This window comes from Austrofundulus limnaeus, unplaced genomic scaffold (assembly GCF_001266775.1).
Source record: "Austrofundulus limnaeus strain Quisiro unplaced genomic scaffold, Austrofundulus_limnaeus-1.0 Scaffold11, whole genome shotgun sequence".
NCBI lineage: Eukaryota > Metazoa > Chordata > Actinopteri > Cyprinodontiformes > Rivulidae > Austrofundulus > Austrofundulus limnaeus.
The window spans coordinates 467,448-477,968 of record NW_013952413.1 but is presented as its reverse complement, the minus strand read 5'-3'; the positions used below and the strand labels follow the sequence as shown (position 1 = coordinate 477,968).

General features: G+C 38.3%; 2 protein-coding genes across 2 annotated transcripts in view; both read left to right on the top strand.

Annotated features, from left to right (window-relative positions):
• Positions 1 to 1,154, top strand: part of si:ch211-255i20.3 (transmembrane emp24 domain-containing protein 11) — a 3,516-nt gene extending 2,362 nt beyond the window's left edge. The window contains exons 3-5 of the mRNA XM_014001946.1: positions 283 to 408; positions 502 to 648; positions 809 to 1,154. Coding sequence (XP_013857400.1) covers positions 283 to 408; positions 502 to 648; positions 809 to 958 — 423 coding nt within the window. The 3' untranslated portion in view covers positions 959 to 1,154. The remainder of the gene's footprint in view (positions 1 to 282; positions 409 to 501; positions 649 to 808) is intronic.
• Positions 1,155 to 1,304: 150 nt separating this feature from the next.
• Positions 1,305 to 8,415, top strand: rnf212 (ring finger protein 212). The gene is made up of 13 exons (XM_014001939.1): positions 1,305 to 1,539; positions 1,779 to 1,895; positions 2,308 to 2,369; positions 2,470 to 2,544; positions 2,632 to 2,709; positions 2,804 to 2,862; positions 2,957 to 3,016; positions 3,786 to 3,850; positions 4,232 to 4,292; positions 7,082 to 7,124; positions 7,255 to 7,309; positions 8,044 to 8,092; positions 8,270 to 8,415. The coding sequence occupies exons 2-13, from the start codon at positions 1,787 to 1,789 to the stop codon at positions 8,397 to 8,399; spliced, it is 846 nt and encodes a 281-aa protein (XP_013857393.1). The 5' UTR covers positions 1,305 to 1,539; positions 1,779 to 1,786; the 3' UTR covers positions 8,400 to 8,415.
• Positions 8,416 to 10,521: the final 2,106 nt, after the last annotated feature.

Below are 10,521 nucleotides of genomic sequence, written 5' to 3'. Positions count from 1 at the left end.
GCTCTACCCATATGAGCAGCAAAAAGACGTTTTTAGACCAAATATTACAGATTTGAACAAATACGCACAAAAACATCAAAATTAGCACAGTAACAGTACTATATAACATTTTAAACACACTCTAGACAGTTTATCAGCTAAAAAAAGTTAATTTTGGGGTAAGTTACTCTTTAAATTTCCAACAGCTGTATTTTTTACATTTATATAAAATTTCCTTTTTGGTTTTTGGCCAATAAAGAGTGATATGAAAAGTGAAGTTAAGGTTTATTTTCACTTCTAAAGGTTTTGATGTCCAAACGCTACGGAAAAACAGGAAAATTCACCTTCACGGCTCATGCCTCTGGTCAGCATTACCTCTGCTTCCAAACCAACTCCACAAGGTTTGCCGTCTTTGCTGGAGAAAGGCTGGTAAGACAATGGAAAGCAGAGCAAAACACAAAATGAAAATAGAGTAAAAATACAGTAAAAACAACTAGATATCCTATCTATTTTGCTACACAGAAGCTACATTTAGACGTTCAGATGGGAGACCACTCAGTTGTCCCCGGTGCTGACAGGACCCAAAAGAACTTGGAGACACTTGAGAACAGTCTCAAACACCTGAGAGAACAGATGATTTTCATCACCAAGCACCAGGAGTACCAGAGGGTAAGTTTGAAACAAAAATACTTAGAACATGTACAWTCCTGTCTAACCCAATCTGTAAAAGAAAGCAACATTTACATCGAAGTACATGTGCAAAATGACACGTCAAAAGAACAAAGTTGTGATTCATTTGCTTCTTTTCGTGTTATGTTCTGATATGTAGGAGAAGGAGGAAGTGTTTCGTCAGTTCAGCGAAGAAACCAACAGCAAGGTGTTGTGGTGGGCTGTGGTGCAGACCTCCATCCTGCTGTCTGTCGGCTTCTGGCAGATGAAACRACTCAAAGACTTCTTCATTGCCAAGAAGCTGGTGTGAATTTGAACTTCAGCCGGTCGATAAGACACACCAGTTGCTCCTGTGCTCGCCATAAACATACATGTAGCAATGCATGTGATTGTAACTGAAAGAAAATACAAAATAAAACATATTAACACGTTTAAATATGAACAAAGTGTTACATTTAAGACAATGCATGGATAATAAAATAAGGTTTGGAAGAAAAATCTCAAAATAGTAATACATTTTTAATATGTGTTTTCATAATGTTTACATATTTTATGACATAAAACAGCCTATTACTATTACAACTGAACACACAACACTGCGAGCTACTTGATGAATAAAAATATATTAATAAAAAAACATTAAGCATTTCCTTTTCTTCTTTTTAGCTATTTCATTATGCGCATGATGACGCACTTTCTTACCTGACATTTGCACTGGCTTCGTCGAAGCTAAGCTAGCTAGYTGTTAGCTAACCGCGACAGAAGAGGAAAAAGGAGAATCGTTTTTGAGAGCATTACTTGCAGATTAATTTAATTTTAAACAACAAATATGTAACCTGGACCGACWGTTCGAGTATTCATTTTGCTTATAAACTAATCCTAAGCCAAAAGGTAAAGTTAACTTGAATATGTTTTTTTTTTAAAAAAAAACGCAGATTATGGTCCTCATTTGTTAAGTTATGCTAATATAGCTAAATGCTATAGTAGCTTCAATACCAAACATCAATCATGAATCCACATGAATGCTGAATTCGATACTGAAATATATAAATACTTGTTTTTTTTTTTATTTGCTACCTCAAGTACAATATGTCGTAGAAAGTAATTATCTAAATTTTATCTGCTTTCAGGTTTTCAAATGTCTTACTGGGTCTGCTGCAATTCCTGTTTTCTTCCCCCAAGTTCTGAGCGCAAACTAGCTGTTACTACCTGTGGCCATGTCATCTGTAGTGTCTGTTATCAGAAAGGTAGACAAATCACAGTCAAAACAACGTTAATAATGTTTGTATTTGTTAGGGCACTGAATTGATTTACATTACAGCTGTCTGCTGGGCCAGCAGMGTAGTTAAACAGGGACATCTGTTGGGCATACAGCGAAATTACACACAAATGGCCACCTATCATCATATTAATATAATTATCCTTTAATAAATATACACTCATTACTGACATTAATCAAGTTTATAAGTCACATATCGGTGTCTCTGATGGGTTCTTTTTTAATTCAAGTTTGCTTTATTCTAAAGCTAATATAAGCTATTATTTAATGTTTGTTCTCAGACAGTTAGCCTCAGCATTTTTAACTCAAACTTACTGAGATTACAAGTTTTATTGCTTTAATTTCACCAAGAAATTCTGGCAATCTTTTCGCCCCCTCAGGCAAGCAAGGCAAGTGTTTAATATGCAGTGCCCAGTGCCAACTATCGCTGCTGTCTGACAAAGTGAGCATCTTATTTTCCATCCTTCATTGCTCAAAGTACCAAATGCCTTAAAGAAGAGACAGAATTTTAAAACTTGCGTTGTGAATTGCCTTTGTTTCAGAGCAGCTCCGATGTGAAGGCTTTGTTTTCTGACATCAACGTCGTGGCAACCAAACACCTAACAGAAATCAGCAAAGTTAATTAATTAATTTTTTAATTACATCACATTGATGCAGTATGTGTTTTGCGGTGCGCGTTGGGACTAAGTCTTCCATTTCCTCAGGTCCTAACATTCCAGGCAAGACATCAAAAGAGACTGCTGACTTACTACCAGAAAAGGGTTGGAGGCGTTTATTATGCTGTACTTATTACCATTTTAGTTTAAATGTAGGTTTTCTATGTGTTAGATGTGTATTTTTTTCTCTTTTAAAAATTGCCCTTTCGTCTTGTTGCAGTATGAGAAACTAGAGGAGKTTTTGCACAAAATGAATCAAGAAAAGCAACTCATGACAAAGTAAGTAAAAGCCATATAGTTTTAATATCCAATGTGTACGTTAAAAAATGAAAAGTTTTTTTGACTTATTAATTATGTTTTCTTATTTTAAAAGGAAACTGAATGAACAGAGTGTATACATCGCTAAACTGGAAAACTCTCTTCAGCATCAATGGTACAGTTCTTTTGCACATTTTATTACTCTACATTAAATATATAAAGTTACATACAGTTTGTTTAGTTGTAAAAGCAACTATTCTGAATGTTAGCTAATTATTCTGTCTATTCACAAACTCAACAATGTTAAATAATCTAAACTTGCACTTGTAGCCAGGGATTATTTGGCTATGTGTTCATTTTTATTTTATTTTATTTTTTCATTTTGCAGACACTGTATGTTTGTACAGCAGTGAAAATATCAATCTTAAAAACAATAATTTAAATGACTAAATAAAGATCTAGAGGCAGTTAAAATGTTAGAAACACATTTCCAAAACGGTCACTAGGTGTCACTCCTGACCCAATAATGTAGACGCTTGTACAACCAGGACTGATTCAATATAAAGTGCGAGATGTTTCAGTTTAAAACAATGATTTAACACCATATTATTTAATTAAAGCTGTTAATGTAAAGGTAAAAAAGCAAAAAATGCATATTAATAAGTATCCGTATAACAGTTTAACAATTAGTTTACATTGTTGTTATGCTTCTGCAGAATTTTCCTACACTAACACAAAGAAATACTAATATTTCAGTAAAATGTTGCTTCAGATGCAAAGCTGCACGCGTCTTTCTTWGAACTTTTGCACAAACCTTGCTTGCTACTGTACACAGTACTTTAAGCCTCTGTCAGTCTGTCATCGCTGGATTCAAAGCAACAGCTGTGCTGCTGCGAATGCTGTTGTGTTACAATCATTTACCATTATTTATCACTCTTACACAGCGCCAAGTCATCATCTGGTTCTCTGATCAGCCACAGTTCCCACACTCCACATGGACATAAGCCAGGTAAGCAGTTGTGTTTTTATTAACGCACATTATCACACCAAAGATTTATAAACGCTCTAATCTGATATTTACAACATTAAAAATCATTGTTTTAATATTGTTCTATACAGTATATGATTATGTAATTGTAATACTGTACATAATGTCATAATATGTTTATCAGAATGTAGTGCTTTTTTCTCTTTTAAACTACTTGAGTGGTAAGGCAAAATATTAACATCTGTCTTTTGAAACTGTTTAACTCATTTTCATTGTACCTGTGAACAACTGGCATGAGTTAAAGTTTTCTGAAACAAGTCCATCCACTGTGTAGCGGCAGCCCGTACTTTCTGTCACTTATGGTTTGCAGAACATTTGTAAGAGTTTCTTGTTTGACTTTAGTCCTGCAGATCCCATATAACTCACCAGTGTCCCTCTCACGCCACTCATCCACAACTAATATGTAAGTATTTTGTCCTTTTCTGTCCATGTCATTAACACTTTCTCCCTCTCTCTTTTTGATGCACACAATCTTCAGTTYGTTATTATGCTCGGTGCCTCAGAAAAACTGAATATTTGGAGGTATTTTACTCTGCTGAACGTAATACCTCAGGGTCAACCTGATGTCTTATGTCAACTTTAACTGTGTTTAGTTCTGCCCTGCCCTGTGGCTATCCACAGACAGAGTCATAACTGAATAATCCAATTTTTGCTTGGCTTTAGGTAAGAATCCTTATTGAGTTTCCTGCGCAACATTGACATAACGTTGATTGGGTGTCAAATTTATTAGCCCAAATGTTTTCGTTTYAAATCTAATAAAGCTTTAGATGCTAACCGTGAGCAGCACAGATGATTGATACCAGATTTGGACCCCGTTTGTAAATGTTTTATTTAAAACAAAATCAGTTTATTTATTGTAAATGAATACTGCTGTTTGAAACAGTCRTGAAACATAATGATAGTTTCATTAAGCTTCAGTAAATGTATCAACTTTGTTGCTATTGTTGCTTAAACATCTCAAGGTCCTAGATATTATTTGAAGCCTTAGAGATACTGTATGTTTTGACTATAACTAATATAAATATAATTTTCATTATAGATGAAACCAATTTACTTTACAAAAAATTGCAATAAAGTTATTAAAGTGCCTGTGACATCAAATTTTTGCAATAAATATGAATGCATTTTTGGAAAGAGAACATTGATAGCATATTGCAAAAATRATTTTACACTGCTGAGATGAACAGTTGTTGAGATATTTGCACGTGAAGTAACAGGAAGTGATGTCAAAGGGGAACGTCTGCATGTAAACAGAGTGTTGCTACAAGGCTAACAACATGTAGATTGTAGAGAAGAATCTGATGTTTCTTTAGATTATTTTGAGTCACTATCAAAGAGATGAAGAGTCAGAGTTCAAATTATTTTATAATTGTAAATTATCCATCCATCCATCCATTTTCTTCCGCCGATCCGGGGTCGGGTCGCGGGGGCAGCAGCTTCAGAAGGGAGGCCCAGACCTCCCTCTCCCCAGCCACTTCTTCCAGCTCCTCCGGGGGAACTCCAAGGCGTTCCCAGGCCAGCCGAGAGACATAGTCCCTCCAGCGTGTCCTGGGTCTTCCTCGGGRCCTCCTCCTGGTGGGACGTGCCCTGAACACCTCACCAGGGAGGCGTCCAGGAGGCATCCTTACCAGATGCCCGAGCCACCCCAACTGGCTCCTCTCGACGTGGAGGAGCAGCGGCTCTACTCTGAGTCCCTCCCGGATGACCGAGCTTCTCACCCTATCTCTAAGGGAGAGCCCAGCCACCCTGCGGAGGAAACCCATTTCGGCCGCTTGTATCCGGGGYCTCGTTCTTTCGGTCATGACCCAAAGCTCATGACCATAGATGAGGGTAGGAACGTAGATCGACCGGTAAATGGAGAGCTTCGCTTTCTGACTCAGCTCTCTCTTCACCACGACGGACCGGTACAGCGCCCGCTTTACAGCAGACGCTGCGCCAATCCGCCTGTCGATCTCCCGCTCCCTTCTTCCCCCATTTGTGAACAAGATCCCCAGATACTTAAACTCCTCCACTTGAGACAGGGCGACCCCCCTGACCCGGAGAAGGCACTCTGCCCTTTTCCGGCTCAAGACCATGGCCTCGGATTTGGAGGCACTGAGCTTCATCCCGGCCGCTTCGCACTCGGCTGCGAACCGCTCCAGCGAGAGCTGCAGATCACGATCCGATGAAGCCAACAGGACCACATCATCCGCAAAAAAGCAGAGATGCGATCCTAAGGCCACCGAAACGGATCCCCTCAACACCTCGGCTGCGCCTAGAAATTCTGTCCATGAAAGTAATGAACAGAATCWGTGACAAAGGGCAGCCTTKGCKGAGTCCAACTCTCACCGGAAACGAGCCCGACTTACTGCCGGCAATGCGRACCAGACTCTGACACAGGTCGTACAAGGACCTGACAGCCCGTATCAAATGGCCCGGTACCCCATACTCCCGGAGAACMCCCCACAAGGCCCCCCTTGGGACACGGTCGAACGCCTTCTCCAAGTCCACAAAACACATGTAGACCAGTTGGGCGAACTCCCATGCACCCTCCAGGACCCTGCTGAGGGTGTAGAGCTGGTCCAGTGTTCCACGACCAGGACGAAAACCACACTGCTTTTCCTGAATCTGAGGTTYGACTATCCGACGGATTGTAAATTATGTTTTGTTTGAATATGTCCTGGGGATAAAAGGGGCAGACATTGTAAGATTTATTCTTATTCTGCTACCTTTCATTTTATTTTTATTTTTGATTTGTGTATTTTCTTATTTTTATTGTATATAGTTATTTTTTAATGAAATGAATATTTGTTTTGAATTGAACTGAATATTGTTACATTAAAAAAGAACAGTTTCATTTCTTAAATAATTCCCCTTTGATGTCACTTCCTGTTTCACTTAAGCTGAGCCAAATTCTGAAGAAAATCTGCCAGTTTTATGACAAAATTGGTAAAAGTGTTTGTATTATGCCAAGTTTCTTAAATATAAAGATGTTTTCTTAGACTTTTTGTATTTGACTGAGATGCTTGTCATAGGCACTTTAAGCRGCTTTAAACTTCAGGACTTTGTGAATTTTATACATTGCTTTGAAATATGTTAATGTCACCAGTGTATAGACACCGGTTGCCTTAAAGGAAGCAGTTAAGGCACAACTGTGGTGTTCATTCAGCCAATCCTAACAGAACTAATGAAGTGTGCTTTCCTGTCTGGCAGCACTGAGAACATGGAGGTGGATGAAAGGAGCCTGTTCAGAAAAGTAGGTGCCAGTCATTTGTTGTATTAAAAGAAATCTGTTAAGATTTTATTAGCACCAYGACAGARTTTGGAAMAGGAGGAGTGGAGGTTTTGGATTAATCATCTAATTGTCTCTTTTTAATGTGCACCAGCCTAACTCTGCACCCAGACTTTCACTTATCAAGCCTCCTCAAGAGGGAAGAATTGGTATGATMTCTGCTTTGTTTTTCATCAATCTACTGTTTTGCTTTGATTGACAAAGGCACTTTTTGTCTRTTTGCATGATTGTACATGTGTTTGCTTGAAAACTGATTTCTCCATTCACATATATTGCATTACAAATTTATTCAGACACAACAAGCACCCGAAAAATCTTCAGAAAGTCACTTTTTTATTTCTTTGTTCCCACTTTGTTTTTATTTATGGCCTTTTTAATCTTTCAAGAGATTAGCTTTAAAAGCTAAATAAAATGACAACATTATCAGAAGGGTTTCTGTCTAGGTGTGTAGGTATTATTATTGGCTGTGCCTGACTAATGTAGGAAAATGTTTTATAAAAAGAAAACCAAAACATTTGCTCAGTGATACTTCGTGCTTTTTAAGACGCTTTGCCTCTGATTGATAGAGCTTTAGTTTGACAGCGACGTGTTCCATTTGTCATAGGGTTTACAGCRGCGGAGCTGTGCTCACATGCTCTGRGTGTTTTGTTATGTTTGGTAGCAACTTCTTTGTGAGGTCGTGTGAAGATGATTCACTCATTTATCTTGTCTGCCTGGAGGGYTATCCAAACGACGCTTGTAGTTCGCTCCTGTGGTGGGAGAAGAAACAACGTAATGATTTAATACATGATGCAAATATAATTCTGCCATTTTTTAAAACTTAATGAGTAATTAGTTTTCCTCACAGGAAGTTTGAACTTTATTTATCTGATGTGACGTTTAGGCACTGTCTCTCGGCCTGCTGCGCACTCTGCACACTCAGCCACTGTCAGGTGAGAAATTTTATTCCTTATATTCAATTAAAAAAAATACACCAGCGTCTTTATCTACTCTGTATATATGTTTTGTGTTTGGTTGTCTCATGTGAATGTGAATAAGATTAACTAATTTCATATTTATGTTGCCTTTTGAAAACACAGTGTAACACAAGTCTTACTGTTTGCTTTCAGCCGTTTTCAGGTAACACCCATGACCCCAGAGTCTCCATTTGGCCAGAGTTCTGTGTGGAAGTCCCCGATCTTCAAGCCTCCATCCTCCTTCAGACACTCCATGTCCTCTCTGGTCGGTCTTCCACCCTAAAAAAAAAAAAAAAACACAAACACTGAATAACTATAATGAAGCCTCTAATGGATGTAAACACTGTGGCMACTGACATCTTTGTAGAGGTATTCATGATCTAAGTTGTTACTTTTAACCATTCTTGTAGTAAATGTGTTTAAATGTGTTGTTTTTTTTTTACTTTGTGCTGATGAAATAACACAGAAGGCTTTTTTTCTAGCTAGTGAGCAAATAAACTGATAAAAAAAAATGACGTCTATTTTTTCATTAAAAATATGGCTATAAATGTTTTAAATGTGTTTTTTTAATCTCTGACTCAAATTCATCTTTTACAGATAATTTGATTAAATGTTTCTACATGGAATAAAAGTTCAGCTTATTAACAGGGTTCCTGCAGATCCTTAAAAAGTCTTAAAAGGCATTGAATTCATCAATCCAAAAATAAGGCCTTAATTAGCCTTAAAATTCTTAAAAATGTTAACACATTGTAAATAGGATGACTGTAATTCATCTCAAATATTAAAATAATTGGTAACCTTTTTTATATTTACATGCAGACATTCCCCTTTGACATCAGTTCCTGTTACTTAGATGCAAATATCTCAACAACTGTCCATCTGAGCAGTGTGAAGTTTGTTTTGTAATATGTTAATAATGTTGTCTTTTCAAAAAGGCATTCACTTTTCTTACAAATGTTGATGTCACAGGCACATTAAGGTTTCATCTACAGCAAATTGTGGTTAAGACCCCACTGTGGGTCCTAAAACTCCAAATTTTGGGTCGTTAAACTGACTGCTAAGCTGCTATAGTTAGATATGGATAAAAACAATTGGTTTATTAGCAATATTTGAATACTTAACCAAAAATACTTTGATTCATGAGTTTCTGCCACAGTTTTATTTATTTATATTTTTTTATTTTGTCATTTCTGTTTATTAAGAAATTGGTCTTAAATTTAATTTCAGTTGGCATTAAAAAGTCTTAAATTTAACTTGCTTTAAACTGTAGGAACCCTGATTAAAATATGTATTTTAGCGGAGAATCTTAACCCTTTATTCCAAAGGTGCTGATGTGATGCTCATTAAGCTGCAGCCAGCACCTGTTCAGTTTACAAAGATAAACTGGGATTAAGTTGTGCACAAAATATTACCTCCGTTTACTGGCTTAACCCGGTAACCGTCGGCAAACAGCGACTCTGCCCAGTCCTGATTGAGGTAACTCAGTTTACTGCCCTCACTGTACTGCCATGCCGGATGTAACTTTAGTAATGCGACTTGCTTCTTTTGCCAACAAATCTGCTACAAAACAGCTGCAAGTGAAGACAAAGAGGCGTGTATCCTTACGCAAACATGATATCACCTGAAGTCATTGCAGCAGGAAGAAGCTCGTGCGATAAAGCGGATGGCGAGGATGCGCGATGTGTTCAGACAGGTCGATTCTTTCGCTGCAGACCGGCCGCTTTTTGCCTCTTTTGTCCCCCGTTGTCAGGGTGTTGAATAATGTCTATTGAAGAGGGCTCAGGTGTGACTCTGTGTGTGTTTTTGGACCTGTGCACACAACGTTCTAGTGTGTGTGTGAAGTTTTGTACAGAGTCAGAAGGCCTGATCCTCCTCTGTGCTCTTGTGAGAAGTCGTTTCCTGTTTTTTAAAGGTCCACCTAGAGAGAAACGGCACCCCGGGGCAGCCCGAGCTGTCATGGTGTCACACGTTGACTGGAAGAGGACTAAATCAGTATAATCCTTTCCTTATGCACAGAGTCGTATAGTGGGGGGCTCTGTTCTTGTCACCCCCATTAATGAGGCATGTGTTTTGTGTCCGGTTTGTCTTTTTTTAAATTTTTTTTTTAGAATATCAAAACAAACCTGCAGACAAAAACATTCCATTTCGTTCTTTTTGTTCGTCTTGATTCCTCTGCGACTTTCTCCGGCGCTCGTTCACGCACACCCACTCCTGCGTGGCCTCGGGCGGTACAAATGAGCTCTGCCACTTCAGAGAGCTAAAGAAAACTATTCTGATGTCAGTGGTAATTATTCAACAGCGTGTTCCCACAGATTGTTACCTCTCTCAACCTCGATCCGTCTTTATTTTGTGCGTGCGTGCGTGCGTGTGTGTGTGTGTTCATGAGAGAGAGAGAAGCTTCTCTC